Source organism: Anoplophora glabripennis, unplaced genomic scaffold (genome assembly GCF_000390285.2).
Source record: "Anoplophora glabripennis isolate ALB-LARVAE unplaced genomic scaffold, Agla_2.0 scaffold130, whole genome shotgun sequence".
Taxonomy (NCBI): domain Eukaryota; kingdom Metazoa; phylum Arthropoda; class Insecta; order Coleoptera; family Cerambycidae; genus Anoplophora; species Anoplophora glabripennis.
In genome coordinates this window covers 654,446-678,751 of record NW_019416297.1, presented here as the reverse complement: position 1 = coordinate 678,751, position 24,306 = coordinate 654,446, and the positions used below count along the sequence as shown (strand labels likewise).

Sequence of the window (24,306 nt, the reverse complement as noted above, 5' to 3'; positions counted from 1 at the left end):
AAACTTAAGGATCTCTCAAATAAAATATTTCTGACGAAAATATAATAGGCACAGAAATAGCCACATTAGAAATATAAATAGCAACTGTGGGTAGTGTTGATCTAAAATTAATCTGGAGCGTTTGATATATGGGTATTAGTGGTGCGTAGATCATAATCTTATATTTATGGTGAAATCTTAATTAAACTTAAAAATTGATTTATAGCGTTGATAATAGGATAGTAAATGCACGGATGTTTCCACAAAAATATTGATCTGTTAGTATAAATGGAGAATTCTTGTATTAATCAAATATAACAGTTGCATGGAATTCCTGGCGTTTAAAAATAAACAATATTTTAAGTACCAACGTTATCTGTCAATATTAACGAGGACTCCACTCATTGCAATTTAAAAAAAGTTATATACATTTGTATACACTTTCATGATTAAGTTAGTTGTATGTAACCGCAAAGAAGATTTAAAAACTTAATTATATACAAATATTGTATATAGAGTACTACTTTGGAATTGTCAAAAAGTCAGATCAATTTTATTTAAGGTATATTTTAAATCAATCACGATTTTATATCAAAATGTGTTTTTTTCAAAAAATTAGACTAGCGATGTTTTTAAGGCTCGTATCAAACCCAAATACATTGTCGGTCCGATTTTAAAGACAAATTAAATTCGACTATGAAATCAGAAATTTGAGAATAATTTTTCAAATTACTGCGTTTGTCTGCCGTCAAATTGGTTTACTAAGAAAAATCTCAATATTTCAAGTTCTACCTGTGACTAAACATCGCCCAAACTTGACATGCTGTTTTCTCGAAATTTAAAATTATGTTAAACTTAAAACACAGTTTGCCATAGCCTTATTTTAGTCGGATACTCTTAATAAAGACAATTTCTCACGTGAAATTGTTGGAACTTGGATTTCTGCTTGGTGGTGGCTTATTCTCCTTTGCAAGAAGCTTTCCCCGTAGTTAATTTGTCCACCAAATCTTAGTCTTCTCTGTTCAGTTTGTAGGTTAATCTGATGTGTACTTCCCATAGGTCCCTTTCAGTCTGGTCTAGCTTCCTCCTGGTGTCTCTGATTCTCTCTCGTAGAAGGCAGGTACTGCTTCTGCCACCACCAAGCAAAAATCCAAGTTCGAGAAGCTGCTCAAGGACCAATTCCGGAAACAAGCCAACTTAAACAAGTCTCGGACCGTCATCAACCTTGCATCCATCCAATTGGATGAAGACACTACGGAGGTACTTGCCAAAGGTCTGAACTTCACTACAACCCCCAAGACAATCCCGAAGGAGGAAATTATAAGTTCTCTGGAGACCACTTGCCGACGTTACCAGCAGACTTGGCTGAAGAAGTGAGGGCCAACGCAGCACACATTCTACGGACTGCTAAACCTCCCAAACCCAACCTGAATCGGAGTGAGATTCAAGCCCTTAAAGAGCTTCAGTAGAATGAATCAATAACAATACTGCCTGCCGACAAGGGGAAGGCAACAGTCGTACTGAACACCGTTGACTACATCGACAAGGTGAAAACCCTATTGTTGGATCCCATTTACAAGAACATCCGAAACAACTCAGTCAGGAAAGTTGAGAAGAAGGTAGCCGCTGCAGTCCGATCCTCAAACATAACCAAGGAACTTCACAGGAGTTTGATCCAAACCGTCTCAAGGACACCTCAGCTGTAGTGCCTGCCAAAGATTCACAAACCTAATCTCCCTCTTCGACCGATAGCGAGTACAGTTGGATCAGCAACACACCCCGTGGCCCGATATGTCGCACAAGAGATAAGGGACTTGGCAGGGAGGACAGAGCATCACGTCAAAAACGACGGAGACTTTATCGATAAGATCCCAAGAATTGAACTCCAACCAGAAGATATCCTGGTGAGCTTCGATGTTACATCCCTATTTACGAAAGTACCCGTCGACGAAGCCCTGGAGGAACTGCATCGAAATCTAATCGCAGGGAGCCTAATGGATTTGGCCAAAGTGTGCATAAAATCGACCTTCTTTGCATTCCGGAACCAATTCTACGAACAGACGGAGGGAGCAGCAATGAGTTCACCGTTATCTCCAGTCCTGGCGAGTATATACATGGAAGCCTTTGAGAAGAAAACCCTGGAATCCACAGCGTTAAAGCCTAAGTGCTGGTACCGGTATGTTAACGACACCTTCATCATCTGGCCCCACGGACGCAACACCGTAGCGGATTTCCTGTACACATCAATGGGATACATCTAGATATCCAGTTTACCATGGAAGTAGAGAAAAAAATGCCGCCCTTGCCTTCTTGGATGTTTTGGTTGAGAGGAAACCAGATGGCATTTTAGGACATCAAGTATATGGAAAGCCAACTCACACAGACAGATATCTGAATGCGTAGTCCCACCACCACCCAGCCCAGAAACAGGGGATCGTAAATTCATCGAGCGCGGATCATCAGCGAGCCAAGACAGTTGGTAGAGGAACCAGAACACCTACGCACGGCCCTGAAAGGGAATGCTTACACGGCGAGAAATATCGAACGAGCTATCAGGAAGAGACATACACCCATGGAGAAACGGAAGTACTTAGCGACGACGTATCTACCGTACGTGAAAGGTTGTACAGATAAAATCGGGCGTCTTTTGAAGAAGAGAAACATCAATATCACAGTATTGAGCATTGTAAAGAAGGTGGCGGCAGCGTTTCCAAAGACCTGCAACAACGACCAGCTCCAGAGCCCCGGTGTGTACAGTATTACTTGCTCTTGCGGAAAGGTCTACATAGGACAAATAGGAAGGCAGATCCACACGAGGTTAAAGGAACACCAAAGTCGCCTCAAAAATAACAACTGGGAAAAATCAGCAGTAGCATAGAACGGACACGGGACACACATTGTATCTGTCTTTCAAATAAGTGGAATAAGCTTTCACTTGACTTATATATTCAAGTTCATTAAGAACTTTTTTTTCTTAAAAAAATATCCCTAGTATTTCTGCCCAAATAGAATTTAGAAAAACATATTTTAATACCTGAATGTCTACGTTTCGTCTCTTTATTAAGGCATCTTCAGGAGTTTAAATAAAACAAAATAGTTAAAAAAGTTGTATAGAAATTACATTTTTTTACAGTAGTATTAAAAAGAGGACAAATTGATAGAAAGTAAAGTTGTGTTAGTGTTATTTTGAAAAGTCTTTATGAGTAGTTAAGTAACGCAGTAAAAAGCTTTCACACGTGCAACAATTTTTTTAATATCATGACTCCCCTACTACGCAGTTTTCGTGTTCAATTAAATTGAGTATTTGTGGTTAAAATACAGTGTCTTCGAATAACTAAAGATATAATTTGCGTACATATAAAATGTAGTGAAGATGTTTAAGTATAGACACGTAAAATGGTTAATTCATACAATACAATAATTTTTATTTGTTGCCAGGATGTAAAATTTGATAATATATAAATATAGCATGCGGTTAGAAACGAATTGTCGTCGAATCCAAATATGGATATCTATTATCCGTAGGTACGTACCACAGTGATCCATATTGAATGTCTCTGGATATTAATTTATTATCAAATCTTATAATAAGTAATTAGAATATTATATATTATTTCATTAAAACACATCCTAATGGAAAATTGTTGACATTAAAATTGAATGATTGAGTTAAACGTACCCCAAACAGATATTGCACCATTTTACTTACAGGATATGAAAGTTTAAAAATCCGACAATATTTTGAGAACTGTCACATTAAACAAGTTGAATATAGCGAAAAAATCGATCGAAGTTGTTAAAAATTCACAGTATTTCAACAACAAACTAACCATCTTTAGAATCTTATCTTTTGTTTGGACCATTTTTACACAAAACAAAGTAGGTTTTGGTCAAAATTGCCGCCATGAGAAAAAAAACTGTGCAGCAGAATTTCACAACCTAAAGAGCATATCTATCTACTGAAATTTTCAATCCAATAATTTTTCGTTAAACTTTGACATACTGCAAAATTGATATAAGGAGCAACAGTTGATGAAGAAATATTCTGAGTTCAATCGTTCTTATGCGACTTGATAAATCCCCATTTTTAATGACTAAACAAATACTACTTAGTTTAATTTTTTTATTTATTCATTGCAAAATATAACAGGAAGTGGAGCACCTACAAATAAGGATAAGTAGAAAGGTGTGTAATTTCGAAATCATCCAACAGAAGTTATTCTTTCTTACTTTGATTAACAAAATATGTATCAAACTTCAATATGGTGGGTTGTACATAAACTTTACAATATATGGACATACTTTTATATGAGTTATTTAAATGTTTTGAGTTTTTTTTTAATCTACTTTTAAAACACCCAATATGTTTTCTTCACAGTAGTCACTACCTTATTTATATCCAATTTAGAAACAATTTTGCAAAAAAATTGTTTTTTAAATCATGGTTTCGTCTCTATTATTATGAAGGATATATGTAGATATATTTAGAAACTTACGTTTTCTTTAAAAACAGTTTTTGCACCGGTTTAATTTTAAGATTAAAGTAATAAATAACAAATCTAGTATTAAAACTTGGAGGGGAAGAGAGTGTGGCTCAAAACATGCAGAAAGTCTTAAAAACATGCATTCGGAAATGAACGGTTTCCGAGATACGGAGGATAATCCTTTTGTATAGAATTTTTAAATTTTTATGCTTATCTTTTTCTTCTTTGACAGATGTTTTGCCATACAATTTTACGAATTCTCGTTATGCATGTTTACTCTAACATTGAATTAGCCGACATATCTCAAGTATAGTCGGGCTAATGGGAATGCCAAAGAAACGTTACGTCTACGCTTATTTCAACCGCCAGATCCCTTCAGTTCGTATTTTCGTAAGACGGTGCTAAAGATTACATAATATCGGTTCATTTGAAAAACATACCCATGATTCCGGGTGACTAATGTATGTGTCAACCCCTGATGTAGAAAAGGCAATGTTAGCTGTACGGGTAGAGAATAGAGCAGAATCTGGAGACAGGTTTATGGAGAATATCAACAGAGGTAAGAATTAGTGTTTCTCTTGTTCCGATAATCCTGAACGAGCAGTAGTTGTACCCGTACCATATACAACCAGTTGGTTTATGCGCAATGATGCTGAGGTTCGCAATTTGATATTGAACATTTGGACTAAGTCTAAACCGCATAACAGGTGCGGCTTACTTAAATTTCCCGCAGAACCCACTACGTCATTTTTTAGACATTTCGAGATATAACCTGTAAAGTTTATGTCATATGTCATATATTCGAATGTCATTGCATTCTAAAATTCTACATTCGTAAAAATTAAGATATCCGTTTCTTAGGTTAATACAAACATGCCACTTTGACGACTGATAAGTAACTTCGATCGGCGTAGGCAACATTTGTTAGATAATTTCGAATTTACACACCTTTAAACTTTTCTCTATTTTTGGTTATTCCAATTCTGCTAAATAGTTAAGTTTTATAACAGGTTTAAGTAATCGTTATTTCTTGAAATAAATGTAGGGAAAATATTAAAAAACTACATTACAACCTAATTAAATCGTACTTTTTTGTTACAGGTTTGTAGCTTCTCAAAGAAATAGCATGTGACTTGTTCGGCTGAGGAGGGCCTCGGCCCATCGTATATTCATAAGACTGTCTCATCGAAATGAATGCTGCACTTGCCATCAAACTTCGATTGCTGCTCGTATTCCATCTGATTTCCTTATTACATTTGACTTTCGGTGAGTTCCAATGCATATTTTCCAAAATATACTAATGTGTTCTTTAATTATCAATTACGCCTGTTTTAAGTAATCTGAGAGATAAATATTTTTCGTTTTAGTAGACATAGACTTTATAAAAGGCCCTAATATTAGACTATTTAAAAATTCATAGTTCTTAATAAGATTATTCTTTAAGCAAATGTGATTAATCACTAAAGAATAATACCTAATATATAAATCAAAGGGTCTAAATAATCGGTCAGTCTGTATTTTCAAGTAATCACCAACAATTCGTAGAATTAGCGAATATTTGTCTATACATATATATATATATATATATCAAGCTGGTGTTAAAAAATAATAATGAAAATGGGCCTTATGTATACTGAAAATGTTGGTATGGATTTAATTTTATTGGAGAATGGCCCGCCCGAACATTTTTCTCAGCAAATTTTAAGAATGGTCTTTTAATTACATTAAAGGATTTTTGTATTGAACCCGCATGTGTTTTTCTATTTTCTTCTGTAAAAAGTCACAGATCTAAGACAAATATACAACTTTATTTTGAGTTTGCAATTCACAAATATCGAAGTTCTTATCCAAGATAAGGTCAAGTAGTTGTTTTCCTTTTAATAAATTCTCTTAATTTGAAAATAATTCTTTTTCGAGTAACTGTATATTCTAAATATTTCTTTATACAGAACGTTATAAAAAAAATGGGTCAATATGATACCCACAATTTTTTTCATTGAAAATGATGGAATTAACATTTTTCATTCAGGAGAGTCTTTTGGAGAATGTCAAATTATAATTTCAAAAATGTTTCTTTTTTAACAACTATTTTTTCGTTTCCTTCTGTACTTTTTTATTTTTGTCAAATGTCAGTTTGGGCTTAGTTTATAAGACATTCCTTAAATATGCACCAGATAATTTGTACCAGTAAGGTACCTACTCTAGAAACAAAGATTAACTATAATATCGTTAGTCTGAGGAAAGCGAAAGACTTTGGCTAAATTTGGGTCCATTTTCCCAAATTTAATATTTTCCAAGATGTTATAGTTGTTGTTGCCGTAGTAGTAGTTGTAGTTGCCGCTGCTGTTGTTGTTGTTACTGATGCTATTGATCTACAACAGCAACAACAATAACAACAACAACACGAGCAGCAGCAGCAGGAACAACGACAGCAGTAACATGTAGAACAGCAGCAGCAACAGTAACAATTAAAGCAGACTTCTCTCATCTATGATGAGAGTATTCCTTACTAAGTAGTCAGAGATTCCTTACTGTTGTAGTCAAAGCATTCCTTTCCAACTCGACAGAACCTTACCGATGCTATTCGCTAAGCAAATCAGTTCAACTAATAATATTGAAGAACGTTATCAACGTCGTTGCCGTAGCTTAGAAGTGGTTGTTATTGATCTTGCTGTTGCTGCCACTTCTCAACAGAAACTTCTCAACTTGTTGTTGTTATAGTTGTTATTATAGTTGTTGTTGCCGTAGTAGTTGTAGTTGTTGTTGCTGTTGTTGTTGCTGTTGTTGTTGTTGTTGTTGTCGATGCTAATTGATCTACAACAGCAACAAAAACAACAACAACAACAACAACAACACGAACAGCAGTAGCAGCAGGAATAATGACAGCAATAACATGTAGAACAGCAGCAGCAACAGTAACAACTAAAGCAGACTTCTCTCATCTATCTATGATGAGAGTATTCCTTACTAAGTAGTCGGTTGTGCGTTATGACTATAGTAGCATTTTCAGCTGGTTCCGACGTATTTTGACCTGCTGAAAACCGTACTGCAGTCATAATTTATGCACAACCGGCAAGTAAGTAAAATCTATATTGGACTACAATAGAGCAATTTTTGGGTCCATAAATATAGATTTTACAAGATATTGGCCGGTTGTGCATATATTCCGACTGCGGTATCGTTTTGTGCTGGTCAAAATACGTCGGAAATTATATATCAGGTATTATGTAGAGCAAAATTAATTTTGGACTATGATAGAGCAATTTTTGGGCCTATTTTCATCCTAAATTTTACAAGATACTGGCCGTTGTGTATAAATTCTTACTACGGGATCGTTTTCAGCTATTCAAAATACGTTGGAAATAATATGTCAGATATTATTTACAACAAAATCAATTTTGGACTATGATAGAGCAATTTTTGGGCCCGTTTTCACCTTAAATATAGATTTTATAAGATACTTACAGGTCGTAATCCTGACTACGGTATCGTTTTCAGCTGGTCAAAATATGTCGGAAATGATAGGACAAATATTATGTACAGCAAAATCAAATGTGGACTATGATATAATTTGATTAATCATTTTAGTTATTTATTTATAATTTGTCTAGAAAGTTACACATTTTTAACATACCTTTAAAGAATACTGGATTTGCTAAATTCTTGCTCCTCATCATCAAGAGAAAGGAGGTCTCTTGATGTTTTTTTTATTTCAGGTTTTAGTTTAAGGGAAAAACTTCAACCTGTTAATAACGGGTTTAAGTGGTTTAATTTGTTACAGTAAATCTAATCAGATGCTTTTTTACAATTTTTAATAGAAATTGATTTTAGCGACGTACATACTTGTAAATGAAAATGCAATTTCAAAATGAAGTTTGTCTTAAAAAACATATCGATATGTATACTTTAGTTTTTTCCGTCAAACATACTGGTGTAATAACGTGAACGCTCTTTAGATAGGGACGCTACCGGTGGCGCGAATAAGGTTTGTGTCTTCTAAAAAAATAAAAATAAAAAAAATTAACATAATGTAATATCTGTGTAAAATACACTTAAATTGCACCTTAACTATGTTAGATTACGTAAAAACGCCCTATATAAGAGCAACAGCGATTGGTCAGTTTATGGTACTGATCCAACTAAGAGCCTTTCTCCTGATGATTCGTTTTTGCCGTTCATTCTTATTGTTTTCTTTGTTGTGGTATACCACGAAACAGTTAATAACTGCAAGAAGATTGGATTGATTGCGCAACTAAGTTTCCGTAAAAGTAAAGAAAATAATCATCCGCTATACCTCAATACGATAATTGAAACTTGTAGATCCAGTGATTGATGTTAATATGGGATAATTGGACAACTTAATAGAATGCCTGTAAAATTAAATATAAGTAAGAAACATGCATTTTCAATAACCATTATATTGTAAACGATGATAGAAAACATCGATTACTTGTTTACAAGATAAATGCATCCATATTGAAAATGAAATATAATTAACCGCAGTGATGTATTACTCAATTTTATTTCCATTATTAGACCATTATCAAGATGTATTTGCCGTCAGTTTACTTTATAAGACAGTTATCTGTTTTCCTGATTACAATTTAAAAGCTCAATTCACGTAACTACATCAAATTATATACAATATATAATACTATTACATTAATTAATGCCAAAAGAAACGTGATACAATTTTAACTAGATATCTATACCCATCGCTGTGGTAAAACCTACATACATATTGTCGCTATTGATATACATATACCGTCTAGAAAGTTTTTGGAATTTTTTGTTGTTCATTACATTTAAAGTACATGGTGATTCATTATATTTTAACCCCCCTTTTAACTTTTTTGTTTTTAAATTTATAAAAAATGTCAAATTTACACGATTTTTTATGAAGTTTTCGTAAATGATAGTAGAAAAACAAATGAACTCCAAACAAAATGTCTGCGGATGTTAACTTTGCTGATTTAAATGGAACAACCTGTATATCTTTACATATTTATATAGAACGTTCCCTGTTGAGCATGACTATGCTCCACAGGGAACGTTCTAGGGTTTATTGGGTCCATCTCTAACAAGAAGCGAGATACTATTAAAAAACGAAAATACTTTTTTATTAAGAAAATAAGATATCTTGTAATTGTTAAACTTCTTTCTGCCTTTTTTCCAATTACGTAAGGATTTACAGGTTTAGTTGTATCAGACGTTAGTATGGTCTAAAATGCATATATGTAGGTGTTTTACCTAAATCGCACTAATTAGGCCGTGAGAGGCCGAATTACTCATTGACAATGTTATATGGTAGGCCGTGAAAGTGGCAGGTAATGTCATGACAACATTTTAATGTTTGACGGTTATGTGTTATTATTTAATTAAAATGGGTTACACAGAAGTATGTCACTGTCACGAATAACCATATAACATGGTCCATAAGTAATTAGACCTCGCACGGCTTAATTAGTGATATTTGTTAAAATACATACCGGGTGTTTCATGAAGTTCTCCCGGCACTAATAGAGGATGTTCCTTGGGTTATTTCTAGGAAAAAAGTTCATATAAACATGTGTCCGATTTGCTTTACTTATTGAGCTACACGAATTTGAAAATAAAATAATGAAAATTAATTTTCATTGTTATTTTTAGAACATCGGTAATAGTGATACTTACATTCTTAATTTAAAAGGTTTTCGAAAATTCCACCTCCTACTTCAATACATTTGTCAGCACGCCTGTGAATTGCTCGCGTTGCATTTCTAATATTCGCGTGCTTTTCTTTTATTTGCGTTGCAGCATTAACAATTCTTTGGATTAGAGCTTCGCGTGTTTCTACTTTCTCTTGATAAACCAAATCCTTCATCTAACCCCACATGTTGTAATCTAACGGATTGAGGTCTGGAGACCTAGCTGGCCAAATGTGTGGCCCACCTCGACCGATCCAGCGCCCAGGGTAATGCTCATTTAGGTGAGCAGTGACAATTCGGGAAATATGAGGTGGAGCTCCATCATGTTGCAAGTACATTCTTAATCGTCTTGCCAGAGGTACATCTTCAAGCAATCGCGGGAGTTCTTCCTCTAAAAATTGTAGATACTTTGGTCCATTAAGACGACCTTCAATAATAAATGACCCTATAAGTTGATCGTATAATATTCCACACCACACATTAACGCTAAATCTACGTTGAAAATTACTTTCTACGGTGGCATGAGGGTTGACGTCCGAGCATTGATGCATGTTATGGGTGTTGATACCGTCTCTGGTAAATTGTGACTCATCCGTAAATAAGATGTAGCGATACAAATTCCTATTATTATTGAACCACTGACAAAATTCTACCCGCCTAGGGAAATCTCTGGCTCCGGATGTTGAACACGCTGTAGATGGTATGGATACAACAGATTCTTGTTTAATGTTCTCCATACCCTGGTATTGGGAATCACTAAAGGTGTGAATATCCGTCGTGTACAACACCGGGATTACGCTCGGCCATAGCAAGGATATTCTCTTCTTCTACAACACTCTGCTGACTTACCCGTTCGTAGTGGATGCGAACACTTGGAAGTGAACCAGTTTCTCTGAGTGCATGAAAAGTTGTGGTAAATGTTTTCGGGGATGGAATGCGACGATTTGGGAAACGCCGTTGATATTCCAGTGAAGCTAGAGTAGCATTTCCATAGCAATTACCCAAAACAAACATCATATCGGCATACTCAGCAGTCGTAAACTTAAAAGGCATTGTTCGCGAATTTGCAAAATTGAATCTTTACACTAGACTGACAGTAACCTAGATAACATTTTACCTAGCAAATGTCGTCAGAGCACACTTTACCAATGCGTAGCGCACAGCAAATTTGATTATTACTTTTTACATTTAAATTTTAAATTCATGTAGCTCACAAAGTAAAGCAAATCGGACACATGTTTATATAAACTTTTTTCTAGAAATAACCCAAGGAACATCCTCTATTAGTGCCGGGAGAACTTCATGAAACACCCGGTATACGCAGTTTGGACCGTATCAGTGTCTGATATGTCAAAATATATTACAACTAAATCTGGAAATTCTTACGTACCTAATTGGAAAAAAGGCAAAAATGCCTGAAAAGGTCTAACAATTATTACAAGATGTATTATTTTCGTAATAAAAAACTTTCTGTTCGTTTTATATGTATGTCGCTTATTGTTGAGAGATGGATCCAACAAACCCTATATGACTATACTCGACAGAAACTCTATCCAAATATGTAAAAATATACAGGATGTTTAATTTGAATTTAACATACGCGGTCATCTTGTTTGGACTTCATTTGTTTTTCTACTATCATTTTCGAAAACTTCGTAGAAAATCTAACTTTTGTATTTCACCTCTAAAAACTCTAAAAATAAAAATAAAAAAGTTAAACTGTGCTCCGTTTCTTGATTATTATTAAAGATAGAAAGGTTTTGACTTGTCCATATCTTTTTTTCATAATCATCTTCTATATAGATTTTCGATGTGTTATCTAGTTTTTCACTCAAAAATTACAAATTTTGATCATTTTTATCATCACTGTAGTGAGTACAACAATTATTAGACTTGTCACTTTATACATCTCAAATAAATAGAACAAAAAACCCTTTAACCGTAACAGTAGATAAAATACATTATTTTTTTTTGTTATTTTTTCATGCACAACTTATTTTAAATTTTAATAGTATAATTAACATTTCCAGAAATTTAAATTTTTGGAACAGAACTTTTCCATGTTACAAACGTACCTACCTACAGATAGAACTGCAAGAATTTTCTATTTCATCACTAAAAATTTTCTTAAAGCTATTTATTCCTGCAAATTGGATGGCACACTTTTTATGTCTGTAGTTGTTGAAGAATTTCTAATGAGGCACGTTTTTAAAACACAAATCGACGTATTTTCTGACAATATCCAAAAAGCTGTTGGTTAGTTTTCGTGTCAATAAGTGAGGCCGATCATTTCGATCATCAACATTAAAAGTTTCTAACTTGTATGATTCATTGGACCAGCACGCCCCAAACTCTCTTTAGCAATGTAATCAATTTGCTCTATCTGAAAACATTACGAAAGGTTATTTGATAGAGCGGACTCATCAGACGCATTATTTACTTCGAAATGTCACAGTTTTCACTAGAATGAGCAATATTTGTCATATTCTGACGGCTTTATTTTCTGACTTCATTAAAAGTATACCTTTCGACCCACATAATTGATATTCTTTGCGCTTTTCTACTTCTCTACGTCTACGTCTCTAATACATATTTTTCCACGTATGAAGGAAACTTTTTTGTAATTCGTATTCGCACATTTCTATTTATACTTTGTGCAAAACAAACAATATAAAGCAGAACTGGCAGAGGAGAATAGAACTATAGTTATTTATGCCATTGAGATTTTAAAATGTAACTCAATTAGTAATTAATCTTTTTTAATATTCTTGTTGTAAAATATGCTGTAGAAAAAATTAGAATTTATACAGTATACAGTAAGATATATTATCGACTAGTGAATTTAATTTACTTGTTCCTTTCTCGTTTGTGAATTAAAACTGTTCCTTCGTCGATAAAATAATATTATACTGTCTATTAAAATAACTATGTTTCCCGGTTAAGAGCAATTGAGGTGGAAGCACTTTTTGGAGTTGAAAAAGTGGATCATCTTCAAATTTCCCCCGCGTCACAGAAAGAAGCAACAAACTTGTAAGCATGTGGCAATTCCGTGACGCCGTAAGAAAAAATTTAAGAGGCAATTTACAGGAACGAAATAACTAGATTTCTGCGAAAAATTAGACAGGTGCTTCCAACACAATTAAGGTAGATGAGTATTTAATAAACCGTTTTACCGCAGTTTTGTTTCCCACTTGGTCCAGCCGGAGATAATCGCAGGTTAATGGTGTTGGTTCTAATAGTAATAAGCGGTAATGTTCTTTCTCTGAAAACTGCCTGTCACGAAGGACATAAAACACTAGATGCGAGTACTAAAGTAGACTCAGCTGCGGATAACTATAAAACGCATAAGTGCAAATGAGGTTTGAAAATATGTAGTTTGATTTACAAAATCAGTATTTGAAATGTAGACTTGTACCTCTATAGCCTTAACCAGTTTTGTTCAGGATATTTTCTAAAATACGTTATAAGCTAGATGGCTGTGCAAAGAAAATTATTTTCCTGTAACTCTAGAACGGCTTTAGATATCTTTATGAATTTTTGCACCCGAATTACTGTCAGTATGACTTATATTTTTGCTGATTCAGTATTATTTTTAACATAAAATCCTTCATTTAAATCGTCCAGGTTTAAACTGAAACCTCCCTTTCTTTACTTATTGGATCATAGGTAGGATTTACAGACGCGACAGCGTGAGGTTCAATTGTATTAGAATATTTTCCGAAACTCGACTGTCCGTAACTGATGATTGCAGTAAACAATTGAAATCCATTTTTGTCTGGTAAGGTACATCTTAGCGACATGCAATAAAAGTACCTACCATATAAAAAATATCTTCATTTTAACCAAAGTGACCAATGAAAAATTTATGAAAAAAGACAAAAGACTGCAACCTCTAGGTTCTATGTAAATGAATTAAGATTATATTAATTTTCTGCTATCTAAATTTTGTATGTTCCAAAGACATAACACGGAATATACATTCCAGCAGCCATATTTTAATGATTATGGTTGAAACCAAAAATGACGAACAAAAAACATTCTGGCCCATCGGTCCGAATAGACTTGAAGTAGGTACTCTTCTTCTTCTTCTTCTTCTTCTTCTTCTTCTTCTTCTTCTTCTTCTTCTTCATCTAGTGGTTGGTCCTTTAAAAGTCCCATAGCACTGCGGCCTAATTAGGCCTATTGTGCGTCCCACTACTAGTCCTATTCAGCAAGTAGATTTGTCCTTTTTACAAAGTCCAAAAGCTTCCTTGCTGACACTTCTCTCAGCTCCTTGGGTTCCAAATAGGGTCTCCCAAGGAGCGCCATTCTGCTACGTGCAAATCCCGGGCACTCGCCCAGGATATGCAGAGAAGTTTCATCCGCCGATTCACATCCTCGGCAGACCGGACTGTCTACAAGCTTTAGTTTATGTAGATGTTTCCTAAAGTGACAGTGTCCCGTTATGAGTCCTGTCACTCTCCTGAGCCGGATTCTATTCAAGCTCAGTAGCTCATTCGCTCTTCCCTTCGAAGGATACTCCATAAGCTCCTTAGAATGGCTATGTCCTGGCCTTGAAGTCCAGTATTTCCTATGTTCTGTCTCTGTCCATTTGCCCAGAGCCCGCCTGACCACACTGGGAGATGTGCCACAGAAGGGCTCCGGGCCAATGAACACTGTCTCGGATCCCTTCCTAGCAAGTTCATCCGCTTTCTCATTTCCACAAATGCCTTTGTGCCCTGGCACCCAACACAGTCTGACTGTATTGTTGGTGGCCAGTTCAGTCAGCATTTGTAAACAGTCCCACACCAGTTTTGAACTTACCTTGTGTGCGGCTAAAGCTTTAATTGCAGCTTGACTATCAGAGAATATATATATGAGTTTACGTCTATAACCTCTACGTACATTCTCTGCCAGACACGCCATTATTGCGAAGATTTCTGCTTGGAATACAGTAGGGAACTCCCCCAGACTGTAGCTTGCACTCCATCTGGGTCTGAGTCCATATATTCCTGCACCCGTCCCTCTGGTCATTTTGGAGCCATCTGTAAACCATACTAGGCTCCACCTTTCCAGGGTATTAAACCTTTCCTCCCACTCGCTTTGATCCTCTATTCGAGTCTCAAATGGCTTGTGGAAGTGAAACTTTGGAACCATCTTGTCGGATACCATCCCAAGAATTGGTTCCGACATAGATGTATCTTTGATCCTGGAGTGGGAACCACCCCTCCAGTCATTATTATTCCTGAGTCGATATGCTGCTAGCCGCGCTTCTCTCTCCACCACTATATGCAGCGGTGGCAGATTTAGCATGACTTCTAGTGCAGCTGTCGGGGTCGATGCCATCGCCCCCGTTATACCTAAACAGGCCAATCTCTGAATTCTATTCAGTTTTTCCTTCGCTGTGGTCTGTTGTGTTTTCTGCCACCATACCACAGCGCCGTAAAGAATCCTGGGTCTTACTATCGACGTATACAACCAGTGTGACATCTTTGGTTTCAGTCCCCAGGTTTTCCCAATAAGGCGGCGGCATACACACAATGTCTGCTTCGCCTTACTCACCACTTTTTCCAAGTGCGCATTCCAGGTAAGCTTATTATCCAGTATCACTCCTAGATATTTTACTTCCCTGGAAAATGTAATGCCCCTCTCCCCTATTATAGGTTCAGAGAGTCCAGTTAAATTTCTTCTCCTGGTGAAGGGTACTACGACCGTTTTGTCAGGGTTTACTGACAGTGCCTGCCCCTTACACCAGTCATCTATCCATTTCAAAGCCTCTTTCATGAGTTCTGAAACGATAATATTATGTTTCCCGACTATGAGAACGACCAAGTCGTCCGCATAGCCTTGTGTATAAAATCCCTTTCGATTAAGGCCCTCCAGTGCGCCGTCCACCACTAATCCCCATAACAAGGGAGACAGTACGCCTCCCTGGGGGCAGCCCCGGCCTACCTTACACCTGGATGTCTCTCCCGAAAGGGTAGCTGTTACTGTCCGGTTTCTCAACATGGTATCTATCCAACGACACAAAGTGTCATCAAGGCCCCTGTTGCGAACTGCCGAATTAATAGATTCGAAAGGTGTATTATCAAATGCCCCTTCAATATCTAAAAAAGCTGCCAAAGCTAGATCTTTGTCGTCCATTGCCCTCTCTATCCTAGAGACTAGGCTATGAAGGGCTGTGTCGACTGATCTGCCTGCCTGATAGGCGTATTGGTACCTGTGTAGAGGATTTGCCCTCAACACCCTTATATGCCTATCAACTATTCTCTCCAACATTTTCAGGAAGAAAGATGTTAAACTTATCGGGCGATATGCCTTTGCCTGGGCATACGATGGACGCCCTGGTTTAGGAATAAACGCCACGTTTGTCGATCTCCATGCCAGCGGTATATAACCAAGTGCAATGCTGGCTCTGAAGACGTGAATTAAAACCGGAACTAGACAGTCCACCCCTGCTGTAACAGTACAGATAGGATTCCATCGGCTCCTGGTGATTTAAATGGGTCAAAAGAACTTATTGCCCATCTTATTCGTGACTGAGTCACCACCGTCTTAGCAACCTCCCAGTTCTGTCGAGACCCGGTCGTTACCCTCTGCTGGTGATCCCAGTCATGTTCATCTCCGTGGTTTAATAACCTGGAGCCTGGAAAGTGAGTATTTAGAAGTAAGAAGGATGTACTCAGTTTTAGTTCAAGTAAAATTATCAAAATTATTGGGTGAAATGTACTCAATAATTTCACTCAATGTATTCACTCCATAACTTTGTTGCTTTCACTCACACCGATTTATTTACAGTGCAGTGACCAGTAATAGATGAAGCAAGTTGTTATGTCTTATGTCTTATTGATCATTTGTCGGTTAACTCACCTACAGCTCTGCAACTACTGCTGAAAACTATTAAGTTCGAAGTCGGTATGTACACTGTAAAAAAATTTCACTCAAATTTCTCTCAATTTTACTCAATAATGTATCAGTTTCTGTCCACAACCTATTGAGTAAAATATTCACTGTATTAGTATAAGTACAACTGAGTGAAACTATTGCATCAGAAATGAGTGAGTTTTACTCAAATCCGAGTTACTGCTAACTATCAATTGAGCGACTTTTGACTCTATTCTGATTATATAAAACCAATTTAGAGTTGACTTTTTCTCTAATATGATTTAAATTTAACTATTATTGAGTCATTTTTTACTCGAATTTGATTTTTAATTAACTAAACATTGAGTGCAAAAATAAATCACTCATAAATGATTAATTAGAATAATAATAATGTCATTTATTTCCAACAGGTAAACCCAATTACAGGAAATACATAGCAAATGTGAGATAATAATAATAAATAAAAAATAAAAATAAAATAAATAATAATAGAGTACAGTTACACTTATAATCATAACATAACCACTGAGTTTATTTTGAATAAATCTGTATATAAGAGAAAAGTAGAAAAAAAAAATAAATAAATTTGAATAACTAGACATATCTAGAGTTGCTCGTTGTTATAAACAACGTGTTTTATGAAAAATCATTATCACAGTAGTTACAGATTTTATTAAAATGATTACATGCATTATAAATAGCTGCTTTAAGTAAAATATTAGTTCTAGGCCTATCACAGTAAAATATTTGGTTATATCTTGAACCAGCACGCGATACAAAAAACTGTATCTTACTAAGGAGAGTGCCACAATTTACGTTATTATGTATTAAATTATACAAAAATGATATAATTGACCAGACCATATCTGTCGCCGATCAAGAGAAATAATATCAAATCTGTCCAATAATATTTGATTATCAATACCCCTGACGGGATAGATGCCATCTTCCTTAAAAGAAATGCATTTAAAAAAAAAGTCTCTGAACAGATTCTATACTATCAGTGTGACACTGATAAATTGGGAACCAAATAATTGATCCGTACTCAAGCTTACTTCTAACCAAGGTATAATATAAAATGTTTAAGGTACTAATATTTCTAAAATCTTTGCAGTTCCTTAATATAAAATCTAAAGTCTTATTGGTATTACTAACTAAATGATTCATTTGAATAACAAAGGTAGCCTAAATCTTTTATGCAGTCACTTCTTGAGATTGTAATATCATTAAGTGTATAATCATAATTATAAATTTGTTTTTTCCTGGAAAATGACACTACATAACATTAAACGATTTAAATTATACCATTTGCCAATTAAGTTGGCTTGATTCTGTAAATATATACATAATATAAATATATTCCTCATTCTCAATACGTGTAAAAATTTTTAAATCATTTGCAGAAAAGAGATTATTACAAGATATATTATTCGGTAAATCATTAACAAACAAGAGAAACAGTAAGAGCCTAAATTCGAACCCTGTGGAATACACAATGTTGAAATTAATTCACTTCGCGGGGCCTCCTTCTGTCCTGGCTGAGACCCGCCAGTTGAGACCCGCCGCCGCCAGCTAATGCCTGTTCTCCTGGCGATCACCTTTTATGGAACATCTAACGGACCCCTATCAACTGTGGTCGAGATTACAAAAGCAATATGTAAGTGGTGCCATCTTCACGGCGCCATTCAAATTACTCGAAATTAATATACCTTTTAACTCACTCAGTAATGAGGACATTTACTCATATTTAGGTACAAGTGCACCAAGTAGGAGTTTACGTGAAGAATTTATTTAAGGAGTACCTATATTTGAGTGAAAGTACTCAGTTTTAGTTTAAATATAATCACAAATAATGAGTAAAATGATCAAAATGATCAATATTGAGTGAAAATGTACTTAATAATTTCAATCAATGGATTCACTCCGAACCTTTACTGCTTTCACTCACACCGATTTGTTTACAGTTTAGTGATCCGGACGAATGATCCTAGCTTTTAGTAGATACTGCGGGTACAATTTAATGATGGTAGGTGTATTAGTCCTCAGAATAGTTCTTTCCATCAGTTTTCATTATAAGAACCTGTCTCTCGTCAAAAATATTTCTAAGTTCCCTGTTCATAGTATATGACGTACCAAAAGTTCAGAATCGAACAAAGATATAGCGATTTCGAATTTTGAGTACCTTTGGTTTCATAGAAAGAGTACGTCTGCTACATTTACAGCGAGATTATGAACGAAAGTATATCTTTCACCGTAGCATATTTAATAACAAACTTTATATCAATCATCTGGTTGTCTAAAACTATTGTGTGCGAGCTGGGCAATCACCCGATTAAATGGATAACATAGGAAAAGAGATCGATCATTTGCATTGTCGTGGAAAGAAAATTGACGGTATGTATTTACATTTGCCTAATTGCATAATCGTGATACCGATACCTGCTATCAAACTCGATTTGGTTGAATGCAGGTGCATATTGATTTAATTATTATTTGGAGATGTACTTATTCTCTGAGAAATGTACGACAGAGTACAGTAAGTTGGTAAGGCTGTAATTTTCCACTTCTCTAACTTTATACCTATTGCCGTCTTGATCTTTGAATAGTATTGTAAATACATTATATTCTTTTATTCTCAAATTCACTAAATATATTAAGACAAAATGTAAATAGGACTTCTAATTCATTTTTGACTGCAATTTTATTTTGTATTGAAGCCTAGTTTGACTATCGAACCAAAATATTTTATGAATTAAAAAGTTGGCAGTTTAATGATTGCAGTAATCTTTTAACTTGTTATATTCCTATTCATAAAATAGAAATAAATTTTATTTCTTTATTGGTCACCCACGATTAACTCAATTTATCAAATTATCAAATTATTATACATGGTGTTTCAATTTTCCATTTTGATTAAGCAACCTGTGGTCCATAGTGTTAGATAGATAGATAGAAAAATAGAAAGATATTTATTAATCCACTAGATCACAATATCGGATATAGGACACGTCAATACATACAAACTAGTAAAGACTAATAGAAACATAATNGAAGTTTTCGAGATAATAGACAGTTTAAAACACAAACTTGCGAGAACAAACTTCAACTATCAAAACTGTAATTTTTCCAGCGCTTCCTTGATAAATGATTAGTATTTTGTCATCGCTTGTATAATGCATTCTTGAAACTTTGGAACCGAATATCTCGAAAACTTCCATCTTGAAGGTCATACGTTTCTGACATATTCGTACTCAGAAAAATGTGCTCTATCGAAATCCGTGGAAAAAAATATGGGCTGCCATTTAAAAAAATTGCCGATGACGTCATACATCAAAAACAAACGAAACAAAATAAAAGTCGATGGCTGAAAAAAGTGACATTTTATAAACTAAAGTTGACGTGTCCGAGGATTTCCTGTCAAAACCCTTCAATAACGATTTTTCGAATTTATTCCAAACTTTACGAGCTCTGTGTATAATAATGCACCAATATAATATGGATTTGACTTATAAAGTTCTCTTCTATGCAAGTCATATTGTAAATTTGTTCTATATTTTGTATGATAATCATGAAATTAGGTTTGAAGATTAAATTTGGAAATGTTTTGTTTGATAAATTTTAAAGTTTCAAGCAAGTACAAACAAGGCAGCGTTAATACTATTTTTGTTACAAAAGTATAGCTGCACGATTCAGAATACCTTAATCCGAACATATTTCTTAAGGCACGTAGTATAAATATTCTGTTGGAAGCTGTTGAGTTGCCCCAAACATTATTGCATAGCAAATTATTGATTCGAAATTTGAGTAATAAAATACTCTAGTAACATCTTGATCAGCAATGTAGTATAACCTCCTTAGAGCAAAGCATGAACCCACACATTTTTGACATACATTATCAACATGATTTTTCCATGACCAATTGCATGTCTATACAGGGTGTTTCATAATTGGATGTCAATATTGAAGGGTGTTAATCTGTGCGTGATTTTAAGACAAAAAGTTCATATAAACATAGGTCCGTTTTCGCTTTATTTTTGATATACAGGGTGATGAATATCTGTTTGTAAAATTTTTTTTTTTTAATAACTCCGAAACTAAATTAGATAGTTTTATAAAACTTAGTATGTGTAAACTAGGTGCAGAGACACGTCTTTTGCATAATAAACGAATTTTCATTTTTAACCAGTGGCGTCCCAATTAACTTCAACCTCATTATTTTGAATGAAAAAAATGATACGCCACTGCATTTTTGAAAAACAAAAATTATTGTATAAATGGTGCTTTATTTTGTAATAAAAAAGATCTCTTGAGTTTTTTTCTTATCTTGCACTGTTTTTTAGTAAAAAAATAAAGAACAACAATAATTATCTGTACGTGGAATGAAGTACTTTTTACACATTTTATGGAAATAATTCTTTTACTAGATAACTTATACACATTATTGTATAATATTATTAATAATTACGATTGACGATCAACAAATAACAATTTTGTGAAACGAAAAAAACAAACAATTACATCAGTTGTTGAAAATGCCCTCCACCTGCAAGGATACATGCTTCAGCTCTTCTTCTCATATTAGTGCGGACTCTTTGAAAAATGTTGTCAGTGTTCCTTATTACATCACAGGAAGCTCTTATGCGATTCCTCAGGTCTTCTACAGTGTTAACCGGAGTGTTGTAAACCAGAGTTTTCAGATGCCCCCATAAGAAGAAGTCCGCACTATTCAAATCTGGGGACCTGGGGGGCCATTGTTGGGGTCCACCACGGCCTACCCATCGGTCATGAAATGTGCGATTTAAATATTCTCTTGCTTCTCGATGGAAATGAGCTGGTGCACCATCATGCATGAACCACATTCTATTTCTAGTTAAAAGTGGCACTTCTTCAAGTAATACGGGCAAATCCTCCTCTAGAAACCGACGATATGTACGGCCGTCTAGCCTTTGTGGCAGAAAAAAAGGTCCAATTAAGTGATTTTCAACAATTCCAACCCAAACATTCACGGAAAATTGTTCTTGATTGTTAAAGTTCACAATTGCATGCGGGTTTTCTTCGGCCCAAACATGATTGTTATGGAAATTTCTTATAGCGTTTCTAGAGAAGTTAGCTTCGTCTGTAAACATTATTTCACAGTCAAACAAGGGATTTTGCGCAATTTTCTCCAAAAACCATTGACAAAAGTTGATTCGCAAAGGAAAATCTCGAGGAAGTAAGGCTTGGACCCGTTGAATATGATACGGGTATAACAGAAAATCGTGAAGAATTCTCCAAACTAGAATGTGCGAGATATTCAAGTTATTTCCAATTTGTCTAGTGCTAATATTAGGATTTTCATCAATTGAATTTAAAACTGCTTCTTCAACTTCTGGAGTTCTAGTAGTCCGATGGGCACCTTTTAATTGATTATTTGGCTTAAAAGTACCTGTTTCAGCCAACGTTCTATGTATGTTTGAGAATGTTCGTCTATCTGGTGTGACTCTATTCGGGAAACGCTCTTGATATAATCGTTTAGCCTCTGGCGCTCTGCCATCAGCCAAGCCATACATGTAATGAATGTCTGCCAACTCTTGATTAGTAAACTCAACCATTATCAAATAACACTGTACAGGTATTTTAAGTATCAAAATTGAGTTGAATGAACTGAACTGTCAAAATTAATAAATCACAACAGTAATCAACAACCACAGCCTACTAGGTAATCTTTATATCATGCTTTCTGTTTGGCTCAATGTGGGTTAGTATGTTGTTCTTTATTTTTTTACTAAAAAACAGTGCAAGATAAGAAAAAAACTCAAGAGATCTTTTTTATTACAAAATAAAGCACCATTTATACAATAATTTTTGTTTTTCAAAAATGCAGTGGCGTATCATTTTTTTCATTCAAAATAATGAGGTTGAAGTTAATTGGGACGCCACTGGTTAAAAATGAAAATTCGTTTATTATGCAAAAGACGTGTCTCTGCACCTAGTTTACACATACTAAGTTTTATAAAACTATCTAATTTAGTTTCGGAGTTACTAAAAAAACAATTTTACAAACAGATATTCATCACCCTGTATATCAAAAATAAAGCGAAAACGGACCTATGTTTATATGAACTTTTTGTTTTAAAATCACGCACAGATTAACAACCTTCAATATTGACATCCAATTATGGAACACCCTGTATGTAAGCCTAAAAGCTTAAAACAAGTCACCTGTTCGATAGATTTCCTATTCAATTATACCAAAGGGCTACTAGTATAATTAGAAGGTAAGGGGTGGAATTGTAATATGTATTTTCTTGATTTATTATTGAATTTATTATTGACTATTTGAAAATATGCTTAATATTTCTAAGATTTACATTTGTCAATGTTGTCATATCTGTTTGTTATCTATGGCAAGCTAACATTGTTATGTCATCCGCAAATGTATAGGTTGATACACAGCGTGTCCCACTAGTGCGGGAAAGTCCAATATCTATGTTAAAATGAGGAATATATGGATTTCTTTTTACTGTGTTGCCACATTTATTGGAATGTACAAATTAAAAATATATTCAACTATACAGGGTGTTCCACTTTTCCTGGACAGACACCAACTTTGTTTTTTTTTAAATGGAAACACATTTTTATATTTTTTTCGGATTCTACATAAAAAATAAAGGGTACTTTGTGTGCATAGCAAATTATTGATTCGAAATTTGAGTAATAAAATACTCTAGTAACATCTTGATCAGCAATGTAGTATAACCTCCTTAGAGCAAAGCATAAACCCGCACATTTTTGACATACATAATCAACATGATTTTTCCATGACAATAATTGACACTCTGTATGTAAGCCTAAAAGCTTAAAACAAGTCACCTGTTCGATAGATTTCCTATTCAATGATACCAAAGGGCTACTAGTATAATTAGAAGGTAAGGGGTGGAATTGTAATATGTATTTTCTTGATTTATCATAAGACGATTCATTTGAAAATATGCTTGATATTTCTAAGATTTACATTTGTCAATGTTGTCATATATGTTTGTTATCTATGGCAAGCTAACATTGTTATGTCATCCGCAAATGTATAGGTTGATACACAGCGTGTCCCACTAGTGCGGGAAAGTCCAATATCTATGTTAAAATGAGGAATATATGGATTTCTTTTTACTGTGTTGCCACATTTATTGGAATGTACAAATTAAAAATATATTCAACTATACAGGGTGTTCCACTTTTCCTGGACAGACACCAACTTTGGTTTTTTAAATGGAAACACACATTTTTTATATTTTTTTCGGATTCTACATAAAAAA

The 24,306-nt window shown here is 34.7% G+C and overlaps 1 protein-coding gene across 2 annotated transcripts in view; it reads left to right on the top strand.

The window, feature by feature from the left end:
• The window catches only part of LOC108904187 (follistatin), a 289,450-nt gene that overhangs the window by 50,104 nt on the left and 215,040 nt on the right, over window positions 1-24,306 (top strand). For both annotated transcript variants that reach the window (XM_018706638.2, XM_018706637.2), the window contains exon 2: window positions 5,565-5,729. In XM_018706638.2, the coding sequence (XP_018562154.1) occupies window positions 5,654-5,729 (76 nt within the window). In that variant the 5' untranslated portion in view covers window positions 5,565-5,653. The remainder of the gene's footprint in view (window positions 1-5,564; window positions 5,730-24,306) is intronic.